Source organism: Camelina sativa, chromosome 1 (assembly GCF_030686135.1).
Source record: "Camelina sativa cultivar CO46 ecotype springtype chromosome 1, ASM3068613v1".
Classification (NCBI taxonomy): Eukaryota; Viridiplantae; Streptophyta; class Magnoliopsida; order Brassicales; family Brassicaceae; genus Camelina; species Camelina sativa.
In genome coordinates, this window is record NC_141880.1 from 6,568,732 (window position 1) to 6,592,860 (window position 24,129).

Genomic DNA, 24,129 nt, shown 5'->3' on the forward strand with positions numbered 1-24,129 from the left:
TTACAAATTGTATTTAATTTTTAATGATTTTTTCGTATCTGCATTATTTTATTATTATTATTATTGGCTGCGAGGAAAAAAAAAAGTGAAAGCGTGCAAAAATACTAAAAAGACCAAAATTACTCTCTCTCTCTCTCTGTTCATCAATCTCACATCGACACGAAAATAGAGCTACTCAGACTTGTTCTATTTTGCTGTTACCTTCTCCGTACGACGAAGAATCTAAACACAGAGCCAGCTGATTAATTGTTTTTCTTGTGGGTTTGTTCGAAGATGCAACTTTTTAATAGCTGTTGTGGAAAAGGATTTGATGGGTAATGTAATCTTTTGATTCATTGACTCGAAATATCTGATTTCTTTTTTTCTCTTTCTTGGGTTGATGCATGTGTTTATTGGTTAAATCGGTTTATGGTGATTAGGGTTTATGATTCCAATATCGATTTTGGATGTTTGAATCTTTTTTTTTTTTTTTTTGTAGCTTATTTTGAATGTAAAGTTTGTTCCTTTTCTTTCTCTTCATAACTATATATATGCCCTGATTGATCCGTGGTAGTTTTTATTCATTTCAAAGCTGATATGATTGATTCAACTGTTCTGCATTTGATAATTTTTTGTTTGTTTCTAAATGAATTGATGAATGATCTTAAAAAAGGGTTTTTGAGGATACTAAGTTTGGTGTTTGATGTGACAATCACACAGGAAGAAGGAAAAGACAGAGCCATCTTGGAGGATATTTTCATTGAAGGAACTTCATGCGGCCACTAACAGTTTCAATTACGATAACAAACTCGGTGAAGGTCGATTTGGTAGTGTGTATTGGGGTCAGCTATGGGATGGATCACAAGTAACTAAACATTTTTGTCTCTTCTTTATCTAAGGACTTGCTTCTTGTTACAAACTTTGGTCTTGTGATGTTGATAATTTTGTGTCTTCTTGCAGATTGCTGTCAAGAGATTGAAGGCATGGAGTAACAGAGAGGAGATTGATTTCGCTGTGGAAGTTGAGATTCTTGCTCGTATTCGTCATAAGAATTTGTTGAGTGTTCGTGGCTACTGTGCTGAAGGACAAGAACGTCTTCTTGTATATGAGTACATGCCGAATCTGAGCTTGGTTTCACATCTTCATGGCCAGCATTCAGCTGAATGTCTTGTAGATTGGTCCAAGCGGATGAAGATTGCTATAAGCTCTGCTCAGGCCATTGCGTGAGTCTCAGAATCTAAAACCAGTTGGGTTAAGGTTGATATGTCAATAAGTTTCTGACACTTTCTGTCTTTTGCTCAGGTACCTACACCACAACGCAACCCCACAGATAATTCATGGAGATGTGAGAGCTAGCAATGTCTTGTTAGATTCTGAATTCGAAGCTCGAGTTACAGATTTTGGATATGGTAAGTTGATGCCAGATGGTACTGGAGATGGAGCTACCAAAGCCAAAAGTAGTAATAATGGGTATATATCACCAGAATGTGTTGCATCAGGAAAGGAATCAGAAACAAGCGATGTGTACAGTTTCGGCATCCTTTTGCTGGTACTTGTTAGTGGCAAGAGACCTCTTGAAAGGCTGAATCCAACAACAACGCGGGGTATAACCGAGTGGGTTTTACCACTTGTCTACGAAAGAAAGTTTGGTGAAATCGTTGACCAGAGGCTGGAAGAGGAACATGTGGAAGAGAAACTGAAGAAAGTAGTCTTGGTAGGGCTAATGTGTGCTCAGACAGAGCCAGAGAAAAGACCAACAATGTCTCAAGTGGTGGAGATGCTGATGAATGAATCAAAGGAGAAAATGTCGGAACTTGAAGACAATCCTCTTTTCAAGAATCCATTTAGCAGCAACGAAAACAATAGCGAGCAGGTTGCAGAGGAAAGCTCAGATGTGATCTCATAAGAGAAGGATCATCAACAACAACAACAACAACAACAACAAGAATAGGAATGGCTAGGCACAGAAATTCATTTGTTCTCGGATTTTTTTTTGTACAAGCTTCTGTTCATATTTGCTAGTTTTTCTCCATCACTGGATCATTATCCAGAGGTCTTGCTTATTATTTTGGTGTGTTTCTTGGTTCATAACATTGATTTGATCACTGATATTGGAGTTTGTAAGGTGTGGTATTGAGCACATAAAAGGCAAATTGTGAATCTTTTGGTATTCTTCAAAGATTGAATCTTTTATTCTGCATTATACTGAACCTTTCTCACCACTAACAGAGTATCTTTTTCACAATGAGCTGAATTAGATTCGATTTACACATTATTCACAATCAGTTCTGTTTCTTGGAGGAAGAAGACGACAGGATCAAAAGGATAACAGAGATTACAACAGGAGCAATGATAATGAAGAGGGCTTGGGTGAGATTAGGTCTTGTGATCTGAGGGAACAAGACACATCCGTATTTGATTATAGCTGCGCCTGCCACTGAACCAACTCCCAGCTTCAACAAATAGTTTAAGTCCTCCTGTAGACAGAGGACTTAATGTATTTTTGAATTAATCGAGTCCAAAACTTCTAAAATGTCATAGACTTCTTCGATCAATTCTAAAACACAGGGGCTAACTTATAATTTTGACAATTCTTTGAGCCCTCTGATAGAAAGAAAAAAAAAAGCTCCAATAGAACTGACCTGAACTCCTTGACCGTTATCGGCTCGTTCTGACCGGTCATCGGTAGCGGTAACGCGAAATGACCGTTTTGTCCCTAAACCGGTTGAAGGATTTCGAAAAGTGGTCGCGAATTTGATACTATTCATGGTCTTCTTATTCGTGGGCTCTAAGCTCCGGTGAACAGAGCTCGAACGAGAAAGCATCGGAACTCCAATCGCCATACCGAGGAGGAAGACAGAACTTGACATCTCTCTCTCTCTCCCTCTCTCTAAATCAGTCGTTTTAAAGTGTCACACACAGTCTTGTGAATGGCGTGAACAGAGAGGATAAGAGAGACACGACGCCTACCTAATAAAAAACACATCTCACGTTTGCGTCGGTTTTGCGATATCGCCCAAACGCAAACGCTGAACCACATCCCACGTTTGCGTTTTCTTTCACTTTCATTACGAAATAGAGAGTTCTCGCGGAACAGTTGTGATTTTTTTTTTTTTTTTAATTTAAGAAAACAAAATAAAAGTGATTAGGGGATACAAAGGAAAGGAAATATTAAAAGATATCGGAATCCTAATTATTTGAGACTAATATACTAATTACAAACCCTAATTATTTAGGTTTAGGGCTTGCGTTAATTATTAATTTATTATATACATAAGCACGGCAAAGTTTAAACCAGAGAGAGTCAGAAACTAATTAGAGATGGCGTCGTCGAGAAAAAGAAAGAGAACACACAGGAGAGAAGTACTCAAAGGAAAAGCTAACGATGCTGAAACTTGTGATTATGATGTAACAACAGAAACAAACTTCATCAATGATTTACCTAATTACCTGAGAGCTTACTGTTGCTAGAGATCTTCTCAAGGCTACGTAACCCTAGAGATGTCATTGTTTGCAAAAGCGTGAGCAAGAAGTGGAATTCTGTGCTATCTTCTTCTTTTCATTATGACAAGACCTTCGCTTTGATCCTCAACACACAGCCTCCCTGTGCTACAAACGACACATGCTTAGACGGTTGGAAAGGATTCAATTTAAACAACTATATCGATCCTGAGTTTAATCATTCTCCTGTTTGTGTTCTAGCCTCCTACAAAGACGTCTTGCTATGCATGAAATATCATATTTCACGTCGTAAGCAACGATCACAATACTACATTGTGAGTCCTTTGACAATGCAATGGACCCGTCTTCCTGAAACTCACAAGGTCTTCTCAGTATTTCCTATCGGGTTAACAGGGAATGGCTCGACGGGCAGGTACTATATTGTCAAGCTATTAGCGCCTACACCTTCTACGCTTAATCTTCAAGTCTTGGATTTTAATCGCGGATAATGGAACTCCTATACTATCGAGCATCCGCCTTGGTCACAGTCCGGATGGTGGCCAACGCATTGCCAGGCCTTGAACTTTAATAAAGCTCTACATTGGTTAGCCCACGACGGACCTATTGTAGCTTATAACCCTAAATATAAGCAACAATGCATCATCATCCATCGTTCTCAAGAGATGCGCCATGCTTCTTATGGTGATGATGCGGTCGTTACAGAGACATTAACCGTCTCTATGGGCCATCTACGCATCATTCAGCTCGTTTGTTATCCCTTTCCACGTGAATTACTAAAACCTTTAACATTGAAATTATAAATCTAGCTCGAAACTATTGATGATTCTTAACTATTTTCTCTCTTTGTGTTTTCTAGATGATCATCACCATGTTTCTATTTGGACACTCGTGGATTACAAACAGTCCCTGTGGAAACAAGAGCACGACTCTGTCTATTTCAGAGACATGGTTTCTGATATTCCGTGGATACAAGACTACATGCGGGAATATAATCTAAAGACAACTAAGCAACATGATATGTCTTTCGTCATGTCAATTTTCATAAGAATGCAGCCTCCAAAAACCAGAGAGCGGATCATTTTTCCACATCCTTTACTTTGCCATCCAACCAATCCTCTTCTCGTTTACCTGTATTTACCTGAACGTATCGTTTCTCTTGATGTCGCAACAAAAAGGCTGCGGTTAGTGACAAAAGACATCAAAAGAGGCATGCGTACTAAATTTGGCCGATACGAATTCGGATATGACATGGTGATACCAATGGTACTTCACTTAGACCCATCATTGGTCTTGGAACATGAGGGTGTGCTGCTGCCACGTCGTAAGAGAGGAATAAGAAGAAGAATATAATTAACGTCAAACTTTTTAGCATGATACTGTATACGAATGTTGTTTTCTTTTTAGCCTGCTTAATACAGTACTTCTTACAACACATGATGAAACCAGTCCTTAGACGAAATGTCAAGATATATTTCAGAGCAATTGATTAAGATAACACGAGAGAATCATCTTAGCACTGCTCTACAAGAAAGACGATTATTTGTTTGGTAGACTCGAGGAACAAAAATGTCTACTACAAAAGTGTGTATTACACATAGGAATTAATAAGTTTATTACAATATATTTTATAACAAGATAAAACCATGTGTACTATCATAGTTTCAAGAAAAACCTGACAAAATCATTTCTCAAGGATCTTGCTCATAACACTTCTTGCTAGATCAATACTTCCTTCTGGCTCTTCTACTTCCTCTTCTATTCCGGGTTCTCTGACTGAGATTTCACGTGCGGACAAGGAGCAACGAAGAACAGAGTTAACCTGCTTCCTTAATCTGGCATTATCAATCAGAACCTCCGTCAGCATCTTCCTTACCGCATCGTCTGTTCCACGATGCCCTCCCGATGTAAGCCTCAGCTTTTCCACTTCCTCTGAGAGAAGCTGGGTCTGTTTTCGAGAAAACATTAACTTTTTGTGTCTCAAACAGGCACAAACTCAGTATAACAAAAAAAAAGCAAAGCATTTCGTTAAACCTACCTCAGCAATTAGAAGACCTATTCGGTTATCAGATGTTGCTAGTAGCTCGATGGCTTCAGATGGAGATGATGAGTCCATTATTAACGTACTCTCCTCCTCAATGTGGAACTGGACATTGCACTCTTGAAGCCGATTTTGTAGAACATCATACTCATGCAGCAACTTCTCGTCTGCGTTTTTTGCAGTTTCTTCTCTATCCTTCTCCCGTTGAACAATTCTCTGAACATTGCAGAAGATTTAAGCGTTAAAACTGCCAGATGTTCCAATTGTTAGAAGAAGATTTTACAGAATTAACAGACTTGAATAAATCTCCTGCAAAGAGCATTTTTACCTCCATCTCCAGTTTTTCTTTCATTGTGCGACTAAGCTCTTGTCTCATAACCGATTGAGTGGTTCGGAGAGATTTGACCTCTTTGATGAGTACTTTCAGCTCTGCTTTCGATTTCACTTCCAGCTCTTCATGTTCTTTGTGAAAATTCTCAAATTCTTCTCTTAGATCAATGATCTGCTGCAGCAACATCTGATTTTCTTGAACAAGTGACTGATTTGCTGTCTCAATATTTGCTTTCTCGTCCTATAAGCCAAGCATAAAGAAAGACATCTATAACTGAATGCAAATGCAAGTTACATTGAAAGAAACTGAGAGAAACACAAACCTTTATAGAGTTCAACAACGATTCCATATCCATGCATTGCTTGCGGAGTTCCTCCATATCCCACTGAATTTGAGTAAATCTTTCCGTTTCATCTAGAACTGTTTTCTCCATGCCTTGCTTGCAGCTCTCTCGAGTTGTTTCAAGTTCAACCTCTAAATCTTTAACCTACAAGACCAAGCCCGAACACGCAAAGCAATATATTTCATCCATTCAAAGATTAAAAGACAAAGGAGAGTACAAACATGTGTGATAGTATTGCATACCTTTGTTGATAAAAATTGTCGAACAGCTAGCTCTTGATTCAGCCTGGAGATAAGATCTTCCGTGTCAGCTTTTGCTGTTTCAAGTCTCTGCTTTAACATATCAATAACCCTCTTTAACTTATGTCTCTCCTCAGAGTGAAATACAATAGCCTGAATCTCAGTATTTACACCAACCGCACTATGCATGTTTCCATGAACTTCATCCTGAGAACCAATAGACCCTTGGTTAACTAAATCAGGTTCCCCAGGAGTTACAATGCTTTCAATGGACTTTTCTTGAAATTTTCTGTCACTTCCCTCCAATCTCTGAATTCCAACTTGACTAGAAATGCCTCCTCCTGTTACACTACCAGTTTCTGCAGCTCCATTAGTCCTAGAAAGACATTCGATTTTTTCCCGGAACGAGCTTTTATCAAGAAGTCCATATTCTGTGATTAATTCATGCCAATCAGTCACATCATCTTCAGAAGTTGAATTCCTCGAGATAAGATTTTTGAGACTAGCTTTGTCATGCTTTATTGTTGAGGCATCAGATGTCTCATCAGCAGAATCATTGCCATGATCCACGATAACTGATGAACTACCAGGAACATCAGAGCAGGTGGTAGTTGGAAGTGCCGGAATGTTCCCAGAGGTAAATTCAGTTTCTTGACATTCATCACTAAAATCTGAAGAGTAAAGAGTTGGAAGCATATTAATACATACTACATAGGTTTTCAGACAACATTACATAATCAAATTCTTCACACGTTGTACAAACAAGAGAAAAAACAAAAGGAAAAGAAGAGCACATACAAGACCTGACAGCAGCTTCTAACTCAAGGAATGTTGCTATCAGAGCGCTTCTGGATATATCAATATCTGACAAAAGTCTATTCATCCAATCTTCCAGAGAGCACCTCCTCTGCAATTGACTAAACATTTTGAGAATTATTTTGCTGTCACTAATCTTAAGAGTTGAGAGAAACGATAGCTACCTCTTCCAAAAGTGTCTGGTTTTTTACCCTCAGAATCTTCTTTGGTGGTGCATGGGGTAACCTTTTCGTCACAAACTCCTTTTTAATCTGAAAAACACCATAGCCCAATTACAATGTTTGAGTATCATATCCAAAGAAACAAATGAAATGAGTAAAGAGCCAGAACTAAGAAGAGGGTATTAAGTAAAGAAAGTACTCACTGACGAATATAGTTCCAAGAAATCATTGAATCTTCTAAGTATAAGCTTAACAGAAGTGATTCCCTCAGGAGATTGTATCCCCACTTGCACTCTATAAAACTGATAAAGGACAGAAGTAAAAAAGCTTAATTAAAGACCATGAAATAGCTAGAATCACTATAACAAAAGAATCAGCTACGTATGTGTAAATTACAAACCACGGCGGGTTCTGAAACGCTTGATTTGGGAAGGCTAACCCAAGAGGGGACAGTGACACAGTAACTCCAACCAGTTTGATGATGGTGTGGCCAAACGGTGTCCCGTCCTTCCTAGGAGAAAAAATTATTAGGACCAAAATCTCATATCCCCTATCTATCAAAACAATTTCTCAAAAAACCATCAATAGTAAAAAGACAATATTAGCCTTAATGAAGGTTGTTAAAGGTTAAATGTTCAACCAAAAACAGAATCCATGCGCAGCGCGCGCGTCCAGTATTCAAATCCCACTATGCGGAGTACAACTAGGGTGTCAGGAGTACAACTAGGTACAACTAGGGTGTCAATTCTTGGGATAGGGGTACCAGATAATTAAATCCCAATTAGAAACAGAATCTATATCACTTAATCTACGATGGAGTCATGAACATTGAAGCAGATTAGTAATGTTGCAAGAGAAAATGAATTTACCCAAAGACGAGGAGGAGCGCTCCAATCCATCCCCAGAGGTAACGGAGACATCCCGTCGTGGCGATGCGGCGGAGATACCATAGAATCGGTATCAGCTTCTCGTCGTCCATTAACTCCGTCGTGAATGGTATTACGGCGATAATCGTCGCCGTCGTCGTCGAGGAAGCGGCGGCGAGATAGCTGCTCGGCGAAGGGACCGGAGACGTCGTAATTAAAATCTAGAAGAGAAAGATCGTGAGCGTAAATATTCATTAGTATTATTACTCTCTTCTTTGATCCTTCTTCTCTCTCTCTCTCGATCGATCTCTCTCTCTCTCTCAATCAAAAAAAACTATTTGCTCTGTTTCTTCTTACAGCAACCGAGACTAAAAACGGAGCGTTTTGGTATAAACGATTGTTCTCGTCGTCTGGGTTGACTGGGTTGGTGTGACAAACTTGGGCTACGCGACTTGAGTTCGAACCTCCAGTTTAATTGTATACACCTCTAATAATGATTATAGTTTTAAATTGCTTTATAACATAAAATATCTTATAAATATGATGTAGGATTTATTATTATTATTATATATATATATAGATATGCATCATATTGCAAGTTGTAAACCAGATATTCAAGAATGATACTTTTACACCATATCAATCCACTGTATTTAGTTTTATTATGGTAAATAAAGAATAATTTATATTTTTATAAGAAAGTTTTACAAAAACAAAGAATAAAAAAGACAAGACCCAATATTACAATCCCTCTCTTATATTTTGATATGATATTAGATTTTAACCCGCAGTATACCGCAGACATATAATTTTTATTATAATTTATATTTTATGTTGTATTTATTTGTTAAATATTAAGATTTTGTAAATAGAAAAATAACTAAATTTTCCAGTGTTATGCAGCTAAATGTTTCTATTATTTTTTTAATCCGCAATACACTTCATGACCATTTATTTGTTATATATTTTTTTGTTTAGTGTTTGAGATTCTATTTTGATTTTTAGTTATTATAACAAAAAAATGAGGGATCTAAATACATAATAAGTAATTTATACGCTGTGATTAAGTCACATTTCCTAATGATTTAATTATTTAACACAATCTTAGTTAAATCAACTTGATTTTATGTCAAATATTCCAATATTAGTAGTGTTGATAAATAATTAAATGAGGATTTAACCCATGTTAACACAAATTTAATAATATTTTATTAATTCCAATATGTCCTCTTTATAACTCATCTACTATATAACCACATTATATAGTTTTTTTTAATTTTACATATTCGTAATAATTAATTTTTTGATTAAGTTTATATATATATTAATTATAATATTTAAATAAATATCAATCGAAGTTTTTCTTACATTAAGAATCAAAACTCACAGGTTTTGGAAAACGAAATGGAAATCAAATTGTTGTTTTCTTTGTTTGTGAATGATTCAGATTCAAAACACAACAGAATGTGTGGTTAAAGATATGATAGTTTTTATTTCCATACTGATTGCTATTATTTTTTAGTTAGAATGAAATTTAAAATATTTAAGAAAAAAAATCTGATGTAATGTTAGTTTTGAAAACTTTTTAGGGGTTAATGTTGTAAATAACTTTTTAAATAAACAAAACTAAAAGGGCATAATACAAAATATACTATATTGATTAGGCCGGTCTTAGCAATATGAGGCCTAAAGCATTTTTGATACATGGTATTTTATATATATAAATATTAACTGTACCCATATGATACATACAACTAAAAAAAACGAAGATTTGAACCAAGGAGGGCACGACAAGGTACTTGTTATCAACTACATAACCAACTTAGCTAAGAAAGTTTTTTTTGTTAATTAACCCAAATAGTTTGTATATAATATGTGGCCTAAAGCACATGCTTTAGCTGACATTGATTTCCGGGGCGACTGTGCTACGCTACACCAACTATACTTCTTCTTCGATGTCTCTTTTCTTAACATCCTACACAATATTTTTCTTTATTTAACATCATAAACTATACATTGTCTTTAATTTCAACACAACGATTCTAAATTATGATTAGATTTAGTAAACCGGTAATCTATCAACTCTGCTCCTTCGGATTCTTCTATGTCGTAAAACAATTGGATCTTCTTCATCTGAACTATCTGAAATTTCATTTCGGCCAACAGACAATTCATCAACAAAATTCCCTAATAAATCTTCTATTTCAAACTCAAACCGGTCTATTTCATCCTCATCATCTCAGCTTCGTTGTCATTTTTGATTTTTTTCTTACCTTATCTTTTGTTTTTTTCTTTTTTCATGTCATCTTTGTCTTCCTCACTAAGATTGTTATCAACGTCTTCCATATCTTTGGGTTGTATCTCATCCATGTCTTCTTCGTTCATTAGGTAACTGAGAGAGAGGTAGTGAGAGAAACTATAAGGAGAGATAGAGAAAATCTACGAGAGAGAGAAAGAGAAAAGCTATGACAGAGCTAGTGAGAGAAGCTATAAAGAGAGAGAAAAGATCTTACCAAAAAAATTGAGAAAAAAGAGAAGCAAGTTCTTGTTGCGATGAATTGGAGACGAAGAAAGGAACCCTAAAATTTATGTACTTTTGATATGAAGAAGAAAAAATTAGACGTGGGTTTAATTTTGTTTTTGGTTCACTAAACGCAATCTTGGTTTTAAAAACGTGATTACTGGTTTATTAAGTGTAATCACGATTTAGAGTAGTTATGTTGTAATTAAAAGAGTGTACCGTTCATGATATTTGATAGAGAAAAAAATTGTTTATGGTGTTAAGAAAAGAAATAAAAAGTCTAGGATGTATAATGAAGAAAGAGTATAGTTAAGGTAGTGTAGCAAAGTCGACCCTTGATTTCCTTGTAGTAACTCATTATACAAGCAAGATTAGATTGTAGTTAGTATTTAATGATAAAAAAAATCCACATTAGATAATATAATAATTATATTATTTACCATTTAAACTTCAAACAAAAACAAAAATTCTCCCCAAATTACGGAAATTTTGAAATTGGATATAAATCAATTCATATTTCAACTAAAATATATTTAACAGACTTCCGAGAAGCTATTTTATCCCTATGGACATCATTGAATTACTAATATCAAAATCCAAAATTTACGAACCAATTATTTAATTATAAAAGTACTTTTTAGGAAACTATTTATTTGAAACTAAACAACTGAATATTTTGTCAAAAAAAAAACTGAATATTTCTTAACTTTTGGTTATATAATTTAATTATTGGTAGAATATACAGAAGTCGTTCTGGTCGAGTGGTAGAATATACTAACTTTAGATTGTGCGACCAGAGTTCGATCGACTATAAGAGCGGTGAAGATAAACTAAATAAAGCGTCGGCCTAGTCCGTCGCTGTCGTCCTGATCATCCGTGACGATAGCAAGTGCCGTCTGAGCTCTTTTTTTTTCCCCTTTTGCTTCACATCGATATACTGTAAACTTCACATCTTTATCTAACTGAACAATTCATTGGACTCTATCACCATTTTGTTGGTTGTGGTGGAAAAAAACAAATATGGATGCTTTTATAAGTACCATATGAATATGTAAGATCATGTATAGCTTTACTGTCGAGTATAGACGATTCTAAGTATTTTTGCTACTGCTCTTTTTTTGTTTGCTAAAAGAAACTAGAAAATAGTTTGAGCTAAACCATTGGAATCTACATCTGGTACTGAACAACTGTAGCTCAAAGCATCAGATTCCCTCGATTAAACAATGACATCAAAGTCAAACTTATGGCGGATCAGAAGATTCACAGAACTATTCCTAACTCACTCTGCCCCATACAATAATCAACAATTTGCCTGACAATTATCGACTCAGTGAACAATTAATGCCTGATGCCTTCACGTGTAATAAAATTCGCCAAGTAGTTAAGCTTCCAGGATACAGATTCTAAGAGAAAGAGAAGAGTAAAAATTTCAAATTGCACTATAAGTAAGTTCAAAGAATAGCAAGAATTTTATAAGAATTTGGGGGTGTTTGTTCGTTCTTTTCTTTCTGAAACACGATCTTACCAGTACTAAACCAAAGTAAACGAGGGAAGTACACACTTAAGGTCTCATACATTTGACTAGTAGGTCCACAAATTTCTTGTAAATGTGCTGCTTCATGTACATCTTCTCAACCTTTTCACCTCCTTGGTTACCTAGTTGTAGCCTTGTAGATGGGTTTCTAAGAAGAAACAAGAGGTTCTGAGCTAAAACTTTATTACCTGGCCTCCCCACAGGGTGAAGTAACCCTGTAACATTGTGCCCAACTATCTCTTTTGTTCCTCCAGAGTCTGTTCCAAGCACCTGTGTCCCATTAAAAACAATGATTAGGATGAGAGAACATTGCCTTTTTGTCTTTCCAGAATAAGAAAACATGGATTCATCTATCGTTTGTATCTCATCGGAAGACCATCATAAGCCATTGCTTCGATAGTCACTCTCCTGAAAGTTTCACCAACTCCCTGTTTCACATAAGTTAAATAATACATCAAATAGCATTTGATAGTGTCTGTTTTGAGTGCAAGCCATAAAAGGATCAAGATGAGGGAAATTACCTGGGAATTTGTTACGTAGACATCTGCAGCAGAGTATAATGAGGCAACACGAGTGGTTGCTGGAGTCCACAGAGCAGACGTCGATAAGTTTCCATTGTTTGACAAGAAGCTCAACATCTCCTTAACGTATGATCCAAGAAGAAGTTTAAGGTCTTGTTTCTATGTTACGTTGTCAGACAACAACAGATAGATTTTCAATAGCAGGAGACGTGATCTTCATCTTCCGTGGTGAACCTCTTAAACGATGTCTTTTCCTCCCTGATGCCATTGAGATTGTTGATTTTTAACTGATTACTTTTAGTTTTAGTCCCTCACTAATTCTTTGTTCTTGTTATGTAAAAGATCAAGCATACCTTGACGATTCTAAATATTTATTTTTGCCTAAAAGAGTTGTAACCCTGTAGATGGGTTTCTAAGAAGAAACGAGAGATTCTGAGCTAAGACAATGTTGGCTGGCCTTCCCAGAGGGTGAAGTAACAATTGAACCGAGTTCGATAAGTTTTCAATGTTAGACAAGAGAAACTGATATGGTAAATCTCTTATATTTATTTAAAATTGGCAAAAAAAAGCGGAAATCTTAATTAGATGATGAAATAGCAAAAAGGCACGAGCCATTATTGAATATCTTTCAAAAGAGATGGATGATGCAAATCAAAGTACGATATCGAAAATGGAACTAGTAATCATAGACAGGCCCGGTCCACAGGGGAAGCAAGTGAAGCCAAAGATCCGGATCCAAAATTTTAAAAGCCTTTTTCATTTAAAAATATGTTAAACAAAAGACCTTTTTTTTTAAAGATATGTATAAAGTTTTTTTTTATTTACATGTGAAAAACCTTTTTCATTTGTAGGATATATAAAATGCCTTAAAATATCAAGTGGTGGCATTTTATAGAAAACCTATAACTTTTGTCATAGATGAAAAAGACACATTTTTTAAATTTTGCGTAGGGTCTGTTGGGCCGGCACTGATCATAGAGATAATCATGGAGATAGTTGCACTAAGTTTGGAGCATAAGAAGGGCACACAAGTGGGAGACAGTATATGTCAGGTTTTCCGAGGTTCGGAGCTTCTCCGAGGCGAAGAGAGTCGAAGTATTCGTCTTGTCCAATGATGTAAGTTGTATGGTAGCGACGGGTCACGGTCTGCTTATATTTGTCTATATCAAAAACCACTGCAAGTTTCGTCTCTTGGTCGATGAAGAAGCTTCCAGCTTCAATGTCAAACTGAAAACCAGTGAGTGGTCTCATATCCACTTTCAAAAATATGGTCCAGGAAACCGCACTGGGCTCAATCTTTGTGGTAACCCAAATTTCCAACATCTCGCATGAATCCAAGCGCTGGTATAACACCGCAAGCTGCTCATCGGTAACACTAGACAGAGTCACGGTTTCTAAAACATAAGAGTGAAATGGCAGAGGAAGACGCAGTCCAAACCTCTCTGTTGAGAAATCAAAACAGAGTAAAAAATCTTCAAACTCTCCATACTCTCCGTCCTCTGTAATCTTCTCTATAGCGAAAAAGTAAGTATTTCCCTTCAAAGATACGCCGCGTTGGTAAAACTGTATATCCCAGTCGGGAGTGACATCGAGAACCCTCCATGAACTAGAGGTGAAATCATAGATTTCATACCCAAAAACGTGTTTTCCGGCACCGAGGTGATTATCCAGAAACCTCAAGACTTTGTGGTTACGGTTGTTGTCGTATCCAAGAGCATACCGGTCTAACCTGTGGAAAGTGTTTCGAGGTTGGATCCATATGGTCTGGCCTAAATAGGGATTCCACACCAAGAGCCTCGAGTTGTTGTCCTTCACGACGCATAACAACAAGCCGTCGCAGTGAAAGAGTTTAGATACCTCGATTTGATCAAGTTGACCTATTTGCTTGATAGATGGCTCGACCAAGTTGTCGCGGATCCCTTGGAGATCGAATCTCATCGAACAGACCCTAGAATCTCATCGAACAGACCCTAGAATCCATCAAACTAAATTATAATATTTTTTTAATATTTTTTTAATTATAATGTGTTTATATGACAATCATATTTTATGACAAACAGAATATATCTCTATCAATAATTTTTTTTTGTATTATATCTACTTGATAGTCAATTAGTCATTATTAGTATAATTGATTTTTATTTATTTATATACTTTATAATCATGTACTTTTGTTCCAGAAAACTAAATATAATGGATGGATATCCATTAGCTAATTAATTGTATACACCTCTAATAATGATTAAAGTTTTTAATTGCTTTATAACATAAAGTTTCTTATAAATATGATGTACGGATTATTATTATTATATATATAGATATGCATCATATTGTAAGTTGTAAACCAGATATTCAAGAATGATACTTTTATACCATTTCAATCCATTTGAATTTAGTTTTATTATGGTAAATAAAGAATAATTTTTATGTTTATAAGAAAGTTTTACAAAAACAAAGAATAAAAAAGACAAGACCCAATATTACAAATTTACAATCCCTCTCTTATATTTTAATATGATGTTATTATTAATAGAGAGAATATAACAAAGCATGTGTTTAAAATTTAAACTTTTATTCTAAAAACTGCATCTCCACATGTGTTAATACTTAATACTAATCTGTTGCTTGAGGCTCAAACTTTATCATTTGTATTACTGTATCGGATAACTTGCTAAGCATGATTAATAAATTTTTAAATAAATGTGAATATTGCAACTTAACAGTTTTCGTGATATATATTGACTTTGATTTCCTTGTAGTAACTCACTATACGATAGCAAGATTGGATTGTAGTTAGTATTTAATAATAAAACTTTTCCAGATTAGATAATATAATAATTATATTATTTACCATTTAAATTTCAAACAAAATCAATTCATATTTCAAATAAAATAATTTTTGAAATTGGATATAAATCAATTCATATTTCAAATTGCGAAGAGTGTCACAAAAACGGTAGGTTTCAGTCATATTTAGCACTTGGAAGACCATCTTGGCTTCATTATCAAGTGCAGGCTGAGAAATAAAATCCTTGCTTTACTTGTTCTTGTGTTTTATTTTGTTTCGAACTTTTTCTGGGTTTATCATATGACAAAAAAAAAAAAAAATCAATTCATATTTCAAATAAAATATTTTTAAGAGACTTCCGAAAAGCTATTTTTATGCCTATGGACATCATTGAATTACTAAAAAATCCAAATTTTACGAACCAATTATGTAATTCTAATAGTATATTTTAGGAAACTATTTATTTGAAACTAAACAACTGAATATTTCTTAACTTTCGGTTATATAATTTAATTATTGGTAGAATATACCAAAGTCGTTCTGGTCGAGTGGTAGAATATACTAACATTAGATTGTGCGACCAGAGTTCGCTCGACATTAAGAGCGGTGAAGATAAACCAATTAAAGCGTCGGCTTAGTCCGTCGCTGTCGTCCTGATCATCCGTGACGATAGCAAGTGCCGTCTGAGCTCTTTCTTTTCTTTTTTTTTTCTTTTTCGCTTTTGCTTCTTATCAATCTTTACCCTAAATTAATGATCTTATAAGGTATTGTTCATCTCAATGATCACAGAATCTATATCCAATGATTTACTCTCGTTTCATCTCTATCCTTGGATCTTGCAAAAGAAGCTCTTTCTCTTCTGGTGTAGTCGTCTAGGTGGCCACATGAGTTATGCCTGTAAGCTGTTTGTGAAGATACCTGCCGGAACCAGACGTAGTTGTGTGGAACAATATGATCAAAGGGTTGGTCAAGGGTGGAGGATTGTGGTGGGAAAGGAATTAGATTGTATTTGAATATGTTGATGGAAGGTGCGACTCCGGATAGCCACACGTTTCCTTTCTTGTTGAACAGTCTTAAGCGAGATAGAGCGTGTTGGCTTGTGGTAAAGAATTGCCATGTTGCGAAATTTGGATTAGGTTCTAACCAAATTAATATTTACACCGGTTCAGCTCTCGGTAGACTATAAACCGAACATTCCCAGTATAGTTCTCGAAGCCTTTTCATATTTACAGTATAAAATATTCAGATGAAAATATTCGATAAAATAGAAAATAACAATTGGTATGTGATCATTCCTGTTAAAACAGAGGAAGCAGAACGGATTAAACAATCAGATGGACGGTTGTTCTGCCTAGACGATGAACCGGGTGGTATGCCGAATGGAGAATCACTCGGTTTAGCTGTTTCAAGAGCGCTTGGAGATTACTGCCTTAAAGACTTCGGTTTAGTACATGAACCGGAAGTAACATACCGAAAGATAACCGACAAAGACCAGTTTCTCATCTTGGCCACCGATGCGGTAGTTATATTAATCTACTTTCATTTGTATCATAATCAAGATTTGATAAAAACATATAAATTTTTTAATTCTGAATTCATTCTTTTAATTTCATATTTACAATGAAGATTGCTTATTTTTATGTAGTAAGCTTATTCTTCTTATTTTAGTATACAACTACCTATTTAAACAAAACTAAATGATTATTACAAAAGAATAAAACCAAAAATAGCCATCCACTAAATGAAAGATATTCATAGATACAAATAGGATAAAAATTACAAAGTCCAAACAAAACAAGAAAGATCGAGATGAAGGAATCAAACACAGGAACATTAAGAATCATCAGTTTTTTTTTTTTTTTTTTTTGTGGTCAAACGTACGTCAGCTTAGTATTCAGACCCATTAAAAAAAAACTAAGCTGACGTCAGCTTAGTATTTAGTATTTACAAATGAATTTTTAGTATATATGTACAAATGTGACACATTCATTTAGTATATAGACCCATTAAAAAATTGTTACAACTCACGGTAAATATTTAAATTTATTTAACTACGAGTCTACCAAACGTAGCACTAAAAAAAACAAACTATTATCAAGACCATTTTTTTATTTTCTTAAAAAATAAAGTTTCCTTAATAAAGATTAGTCAAATTGTCCCGTTCGTTAATAAAGATTAGTCAAATTGTCTATAATCTATATGATCTTTTTTGTGCAGCGGTGGCTAATGTTGTGGCGGAGTTCATCCAAAAGTGGCTCACTGTACCAGAGCTTACAATTATATTTGATGCAAATCTGCCAGCTTCAGGAGATATCCCACCATTGACTGCACGTTTGTTCCATGTAAACGTTGTGCCTTCTAATGACGATAACGATTAGGACTGAAACCCGAACAATAACAAATACACAACTTCAAGAGCCATTGTTAATATTCAAATACTTTCAAAAATATTATTATAAAATGAAATTAAGTTATAATTCAATTATCAATTATAAATGATAAATTTTAAATGATTTTAAGATTCATGATATTTAATGTAATTTTTTACAAAACAAGTGTAAAAACCTATGATTAGTACATCTTCTTTAATATTATAAATAATTTTCTTACTTAATAGTCAACTTCGACATCATACATATAGTAGAATTAGTTTTCAATATCTTACATATTATTTTCAAGAATTACTCTCTATGGAATTGTTGACCATTTTGGATTATATGTGGCAGTTGTTATATATTTTGATGTTTGCTTTTGAAATTATATATTTTGATGTTTGCTTTTGAAATTATAGTAGTATGTTCGAAAATTTATTATATTTATCATTAAAAATGTCATTTTATGACACTTTATTTGGAAACACTTTTGGTACATTAGTTACTTTAAGTTTATTAGCAATTGATATTATAAAGAAGCTATAAGAAATGGTGTCAACGCTAGATTCAACTCGGCATAATCTTCTAGTAAAACATATCTATTATGTTTATATTTTACGAAGGTTGATGTTTTATTATGTTAGATTTATTTTCCTATCTTATTCCTAAAATATTTCTATTTTCTTGTTTGCTAACTTGTTTCAGTTTTATAAACAATCAAACAAAAATGATAATTTTTATATATGTGAAATGTGATAAACAAATTTAGATATTAAAAAAATTGTGAAGATCTTGTTGTTTTTTACCATAAAAAAGTCAGAATGTAACATTTGTTGAGCTTTAAAACTTTTGTTTATTAGACTTTTTAAAGTCTATGTTTAGATAACATATGATTTGTTGTTTTAACAAAATTACCTAAAGAACTTGATTAAATACATTCGTTTAAAATTAAATATACATATATATATATATATATATGTTATTGGTTTCACACCTCTTTTTTTTTATTAGACCTTTCCATTATTCGATGAATATTAAATGATAATTCGCTGTAATTACTTAGATTATTAAGGCTCATCAGCAAAAATCAAACATCGGAGTAAGCCACGTCAGCTTCTTATGTCTCCCTAAAATAATTCGCTTGTTAAAAGTTCAGCATGAAAAAAATACCTGCGTAACCAAACCACAATCACTTTCATATTTAGTATTAATGGATCCTTAAAACAAATTCTAATTAAAAGGCCCATATGTGCAACATTTCTCTAGCCCATCTAACAAACTTAAAGCCACTAAGTCCAAAAAAACAAAAAGCATACTTCTCCCATTCACCTTTCAGACTTCTGATACCATCGATTGAGATTTCTGCAAGGAAGACTTTTGAGTACGACTGCTTCATATTGACATATCTGGAAAGCAGATTATTTTTATGGCAAGCAGATTATACGTTTATCAATTTTTCCAATTTTCATCCTCATATCCTCAATCTTAAATAATGCTTCTAATTAGAAGCTATCTTATATATAATCTGAATTTTTCTCAGGCAAAGGGAAATTATGGTTGTTAGGGGAGAATCAGAGGAGGTGGTCGAAGCAAAGGGAAATTATGGTTGTGGATACTGGGATAGGCTGATGTAAGTAAAGTGTATACGACTTTTGCAAGGTCATATTTTAGCGATTGTCAAAACTGTAAGCGTAAGGAATCACAGTCACATAGTCACAAAGTATCATATTGTTTCCCTGAATTCAAGTATTTTATATTTAAAACTGCAAACTCACATTGTTTCTTGGTTTTGTTGTTTCAAAGTTAAAGTTAACATGCGTCTGATCATGTCGTTACAGAGAAATATACATTGAATAATATGTGGACCGCGAATGTGTAAACTGTACAATGATTTATGGAATTATAAGCTTTCAAATGGTGATACTAAAATCGTAGATATATAATTCCATTAGCGTATAGATAATTTATGTCAGTTCAATGTTAAGATCTAATTATATGACACACTGCCAAAAATTATATGATTTAATTTCACATGTATACTGCTTTTTAAAAATACTATCTCTATCAACATAGCACAAACTCTCACATAAAACCACATAAAATTTTCAAACAAGAATAAAAACAACTGTAAATTTTTTAATGAGAAAGATTAAAAAAAAAACTATTTAGACTACTAAAAGGCAATGCAAATGAATTTTAATTTTAAAATAGGATTCATAATGAACAAAAAAGAAAAGAGGAATATGCTTAAACAATAATACCATAAATTTTATTAATCAAGATATTAAATACATCATCATATGATTTTTGCATAATATGATAGAAAATATTAAAAACAGAACTAATGTTATTAAATTAATTAAATATTGTTAAATATATAAAGGGCTAATCCCTAGTAGATGATAAAACAGATTAAATGATAATTGATTTGAATATTGCTCATTCTTTTTAGAGTTAGACAATTCACTTATACTTGTTAGACCTTTCCATTATTGGATGAAGTCAAATATGGACAGAAACATAGTAACCATTATTAGAGACTTCTCTCTCAATTTCTAATAAAAAGAAAAAGTCGGTTTTGTGCTCTATTTTCTTGTTCTTCCATGTTTATATTAACATTTTTGAAATACATTTTTTGTTCAATCTTTTCATTTTTACTTATTAAAAAGGTTATTTACAACATTAATTCACCTAGATTTGGTTGGATATTAGGATTATTGTTTACTACTTTCAAAATGGTGCATTTCAGTTTTTTGGGTGGTTGAATTGGTTTGTTAAACATCCGGTTATGCGACCCGGTTCCCTTCGACTGATTGTAAAAGAGACGACAAAACAATAACTGTGACAGCTGAGTCCGTTGCTGTCCGAGCTCGTTGTTTCTTTCTCGTAGATTATGTGTTTTTGGCAATGAATTCTGCGAAATTTTAAATCGGATATAATCAATTCATATTCAAATAAAATATTTTTAAGAGACTTTCGAAAATCTATTTTTATACCTCTGGACATCATAAAACTAATATCAAAATCCAAATTTTGCGAACCAATTATTTAATTTATAAAATGTATTTTTTAGGAAACTAAACAACTGAATATTTCCTAACTTTCGGTTATATATTTAATTATTGGTGGTATATACAAAAGTCGTTCTGGTCGAGTGGTTGGCTTTTTAATATTGGCTTCTCCGACCAGAGTTCGATCGGTTTTAAGAGCGGTGAAGATGAATCAATTAAAGCGTCGGCTTTGTCCGTCGCTGTCGTCCTGATCATCCGTGACGATAGCAAGTGCCGTCTAAGCTCTTCCTTTTTTTTTTCCTTTTTTCCCCGGCAATGGATTCTTCGAAATGAAATCCACTTAACTCTCCAATTTTTTACCCTAAATTATCGATCTTTGTTCATCTCAACGATCACATAATCTATATATTCAATGATTTACTCTCGTTTCATCTCTATCCTTGGATCTTGCAAAACAACGGACCAATTCAAGCAGTTACATTCCCAAACCATTACGAGAGGTCTAGCACCAAACCCAACTGTGCAAAAGAAGCTCTTACTCTTCTGGTGTAGTCGTCTAGGTGGCCACATGAGTTATGCCTGTAAGCTGTTTGTGAAAATACCTGAACCAGACGTGGTTGTGTGGAACAATATGATCAAGGGTTGGTCAAGGGTGGATGGGAAAGGAGTTAGATTGTATTTGAATATGTTGAAGGAAGGTGTGACTCCAGATAGCCACACGTTTCCTTTCTTGTTGAACAGTCTTAAGCGAGATGGAGCGTTGGCTTGTGGTAAGAAGCTGCATTGCCATGTTGCGAAATTTGGATTAGGTTCTAATAACCTTTATGTGCAGAATGGTCTTGTTCAAATGTACTGTTTTTTTGGACTAATGGATATGGCTCGTGGGGTTTTCGACAGGAGATGTAAAGAGGATGTGTTTTCTTGGAACTTGATGATCTCTGGGTATAATAGGATGAGGCAATACGAAGAAAGCGTTGAGCTTTTTGATGAGATGGAGAGAAACTTGGTTTTTCCAACTTATGTTACCTTACTTCTTGTTCTCTCGGCTTGTTCTAAGGTAAAGGATAAAGATTTATGTAGAAGGGTTCATGGGTATGTTAGTGAATGTATGAAGGAACCTAGTTTGAAATTGGAGAATGCTCTGGTCAATGCATATGCAGCTTGCGGGGAAATGGATATAGCGGTAAGGATTTTCAGGAGTATGAAGACTAGGGATGTGATTTCTTGGACATCTGTTGTGAAAGGGTTTGTTGAGTCAGGGAATCTAAAGTTGGCTAGAACATATTTTGATCAGATGCCAGTGAGAGACAGAGTTTCGTGGACTATTATGATTGATGGTTACCTACGAGCTGATTGCTTCAATGAATCTCTGGAAATGTTCCGCGAGATGCAATGTGCAGGTATGATACCCGATGAATTTACCATGGTTAGTGTTCTCACAGCTTGTGCTCATCTGGGTTCCTTGGAGATAGGTGAATGGGTGAAGACGTACATAGACAAAAACAAGATCAAGAACGATGTTGTTGTAGGGAATGCTTTGATCGATATGTATTTCAAATGTGGGTGTTCTGAGAAAGCTCAGAATGTTTTCCGTGACATGGATCAGAGAGACAAATTCACATGGACAGCCATGGTTGTTGGTCTTGCCAACAATGGAAAAGGTCAAGAGGCCATTGAAGTTTTCTTACAAATGCAAGAAATGTCAATACAACCAGATGCTATTACTTGTCTTGGCGTCCTCTCTGCTTGTAACCATAGTGGTATGGTAGACCAAGCAAGGAAAATTTTCGCCAAGATGAGAAGCGACCATAGAATTGAGCCGAGTTTAGCACATTATGGATGTATGGTTGACCTACTTGGTCGAGCTGGTTTAGTCAAGGAAGCATATGAGATAATAAGGAACATGCCAATGAATCCAAACTCGATTGTGTGGGGAGCTCTACTTGGTGCTTGTAGACTTCATAATGATGAACCACTGGCTGAACTGGCAGCTAAAAGAATATTTGAGTTGGAACCTGATAATGGGGCTGTTTATGCTTTATTATACAATATATATGCAGGTTGCGAAAGATGGGAGGATTTGCGAGAAGTGAGAAGAAAGATGATAGACATCACAGTTAAGAAGACACCAGGCTTCAGTTTAATTGACGTAAACGGGTTTGCTCACGAATTTGTTGCTGGAGACAAATCACATCTTCAATCTGAAGAGATTTTCGTGAAACTAGAAGAACTAACCCAAGAGTCGACATTTGCAGCATACTTGCCTGATACTTCCGAAACATTGTTCGAGTTTGGGTAAGATAATTTTTCGTAAAGAATTTAGCTTTGGCTTTTGAGGTCATTGCTTCTGAAGCCAGAGAGACAGTGTTCAAGATTATATAGAACCCTGAGATGTGAACAAAACTATAGACTGTCAGAGTAGAAGTTGTTGCTCATGCAGTGGATAAGAGACAACACATGGTTCAGTTCAATTGTTCACAAATGTACTCAACACAACCTTCGGTTAGAGCCTGGATCTAGTATGGGAAGCCTGGATCTGATATTACTTGACTGTGTTCTTCCACTAATAGATTTATCTGACTGTCGGGACAGCAAGGAACAAAGAACTGGAAGAACACAGTCAAGTAAGCACCGTGCAGACCAATAATTAAAAAGCTTCTGGAACTCAGAGCCAAACCTATTCAAGGTTGCACTTGAAGATCACTGTATTTGCTTATAGATTCAGAACATCCCCAACATGCTTCATATGATCCACACAGAGTTCTGTAGCTGAGTGGGGTCCGGTACTTGAACAAGAGTCAGAGGCAGATTTTGGGCGATACAGAAGAGACATATAGGGAAATCTAATAAATCTTTAGTTCTGACTCGATATACTCTAATCTTCACATCTTTATCTAACTGAGCAATTCATTGGACTCTATCACCATTTTGTTGGTTGTGGTGGAAAAAATCAAATATGGATGCTTTTATAAGTACCATATGAATATGTAAGATCATGTATAGCTTTACTGTCGAGTATAGACGATTCTAAGTATTTTTGCTACTGCTCTTTTTTTGTTTGCCGTCTTTCCTACTGCTAAAAGAAACTAGAAAATAGTTTGAGCTAAACCATTGGAATCTACATCTGGTACTGAACAACTTTAGCTC

The 24,129-nt window shown here is 34.8% G+C and overlaps 3 protein-coding genes, 3 non-coding genes and 4 pseudogenes across 18 annotated transcripts; 6 read left to right on the plus strand and 4 right to left on the minus strand.

Moving 5' to 3' along the window:
* Nucleotides 1-56: 56 nt before the first annotated feature.
* LOC104780726 (PTI1-like tyrosine-protein kinase At3g15890) lies at nt 57-2,179 on the plus strand. 2 transcript variants are annotated; one of them, XM_087452758.1, is made up of 4 exons: nt 57-319; nt 700-844; nt 940-1,202; nt 1,282-2,179. In XM_087452758.1, coding segments are annotated over exons 1-4 (1,014 nt in total). In that variant the 5' UTR covers nt 57-317; the 3' UTR covers nt 1,886-2,179. The 2 variants fall into 2 exon arrangements, with proteins under 2 accessions (XP_087308884.1, XP_010503552.1); XM_010505250.3 differs by having other exon boundaries at nt 82-314.
* LOC104780741 (uncharacterized) lies at nt 2,150-3,015 on the minus strand. Its single transcript, XM_010505267.2, has 2 exons — nt 2,622-3,015; nt 2,150-2,456 (listed from the first exon to the last, which is right to left on the minus strand). The coding sequence occupies exons 1-2, from the start codon at nt 2,847-2,849 to the stop codon at nt 2,262-2,264; spliced, it is 423 nt and encodes a 140-aa protein (XP_010503569.1). The 5' UTR covers nt 2,850-3,015; the 3' UTR covers nt 2,150-2,261.
* Nucleotides 3,016-3,300: 285 nt separating this feature from the next.
* On the plus strand, nt 3,301-4,791 carry LOC104704926 (uncharacterized; annotated as a pseudogene).
* Nucleotides 4,792-4,980: 189 nt separating this feature from the next.
* On the minus strand, nt 4,981-8,718 carry LOC104780750 (PX domain-containing protein EREX). Of its 7 annotated transcripts, none has more exons than XR_015594631.1 (10): nt 8,239-8,682; nt 7,770-7,880; nt 7,573-7,671; nt 7,373-7,459; nt 7,191-7,299; nt 6,396-7,063; nt 6,133-6,297; nt 5,808-6,050; nt 5,477-5,726; nt 4,981-5,386 (listed from the first exon to the last, which is right to left on the minus strand). XR_015594631.1 is itself a non-coding variant. In XM_087507173.1 (10 exons), exons 5-10 carry the CDS (start codon nt 7,273-7,275, stop codon nt 5,123-5,125), a joined length of 1,644 nt encoding a protein of 547 aa, XP_087363299.1. In that variant the 5' UTR covers nt 7,276-7,299; nt 7,373-7,459; nt 7,573-7,671; nt 7,770-7,876; nt 8,239-8,718; the 3' UTR covers nt 4,981-5,122. The 7 variants fall into 7 exon arrangements, 4 of the variants coding, with proteins under 4 accessions (XP_087363299.1, XP_010503583.1, XP_087363295.1 ...); XR_015594635.1 differs by having other exon boundaries at nt 7,191-7,309; nt 8,239-8,595; XR_015594638.1 differs by having other exon boundaries at nt 7,191-7,309; nt 7,770-7,876; nt 8,239-8,590.
* Nucleotides 8,719-11,571: 2,853 nt separating this feature from the next.
* Nucleotides 11,572-11,659, plus strand: LOC147949607 (small nucleolar RNA snoR121). Its single transcript, XR_015565623.1, has one exon. It is a non-coding gene; the product is annotated as a small nucleolar RNA snoR121 (small nucleolar RNA).
* Nucleotides 11,660-12,317: 658 nt separating this feature from the next.
* LOC147949608 (uncharacterized) lies at nt 12,318-13,656 on the minus strand (annotated as a pseudogene). Its single transcript, XR_015596358.1, has 4 exons — nt 13,648-13,656; nt 12,812-13,098; nt 12,660-12,718; nt 12,318-12,561 (listed from the first exon to the last, which is right to left on the minus strand). The product of XR_015596358.1 is annotated as an uncharacterized LOC147949608 (transcript).
* A 111-nt stretch (nt 13,657-13,767) lies between these two features.
* LOC104704945 (putative F-box protein At4g17200 pseudogene) lies at nt 13,768-14,778 on the minus strand (annotated as a pseudogene). The gene has a single exon (XR_015594644.1). The product of XR_015594644.1 is annotated as a putative F-box protein At4g17200 pseudogene (transcript).
* Nucleotides 14,779-16,201: 1,423 nt separating this feature from the next.
* LOC147949609 (small nucleolar RNA snoR121) lies at nt 16,202-16,289 on the plus strand. The gene has a single exon (XR_015565622.1). It is a non-coding gene; the product is annotated as a small nucleolar RNA snoR121 (small nucleolar RNA).
* Nucleotides 16,290-21,165: 4,876 nt separating this feature from the next.
* On the plus strand, nt 21,166-24,031 carry LOC104780757 (putative pentatricopeptide repeat-containing protein At3g15930 pseudogene; annotated as a pseudogene). Of its 3 annotated transcripts, XR_015558490.1 has the most exons (3): nt 21,166-21,752; nt 21,880-22,039; nt 22,143-24,031. The product of XR_015558490.1 is annotated as a putative pentatricopeptide repeat-containing protein At3g15930 pseudogene, transcript variant X3 (transcript). The 3 variants fall into 3 exon arrangements; XR_015558488.1 differs by having other exon boundaries at nt 21,170-21,752; nt 21,880-24,031; XR_015558482.1 differs by having other exon boundaries at nt 21,172-24,031.
* Nucleotides 21,179-21,266, plus strand: LOC147949610 (small nucleolar RNA snoR121). The gene has a single exon (XR_015565624.1). It is a non-coding gene; the product is annotated as a small nucleolar RNA snoR121 (small nucleolar RNA).
* Nucleotides 24,032-24,129: the final 98 nt, after the last annotated feature.

Excerpts from the sequence above, each read along its gene's own strand:
- LOC104780726 (XM_010505250.3), top strand. The coding sequence starts at position 274 with ATGCAACTTTTTAATAGCTGTTGTGGAAAAGGATTTGATGG. Across the intron at positions 845-939 it reads AGCTATGGGATGGATCACAA|ATTGCTGTCAAGAGATTGAA; the intron begins GTAACTAAACAT and ends GTCTTCTTGCAG. Across the intron at positions 1,203-1,281 it reads AGCTCTGCTCAGGCCATTGC|GTACCTACACCACAACGCAA; the intron begins GTGAGTCTCAGA and ends TCTTTTGCTCAG.
- LOC104780741 (XM_010505267.2), bottom strand. The coding sequence starts at position 2,849 with ATGTCAAGTTCTGTCTTCCTCCTCGGTATGGCGATTGGAGTTCCGATG. Across the intron at positions 2,457-2,621 it reads ATAACGGTCAAGGAGTTCAG|GAGGACTTAAACTATTTGTT; the intron begins GTCAGTTCTATT and ends CTCTGTCTACAG.
- LOC104780750 (XM_010505281.3), bottom strand. The coding sequence starts at position 8,490 with ATGAATATTTACGCTCACGATCTTTCTCTTCTAGATTTTAATTACGAC. Across the intron at positions 6,051-6,132 it reads CGTTGTTGAACTCTATAAAG|GACGAGAAAGCAAATATTGA; the intron begins GTTTGTGTTTCT and ends CTTGGCTTATAG. Across the intron at positions 5,696-5,807 it reads AAGAAAAACTGGAGATGGAG|AGAATTGTTCAACGGGAGAA; the intron begins GTAAAAATGCTC and ends TGCAATGTTCAG.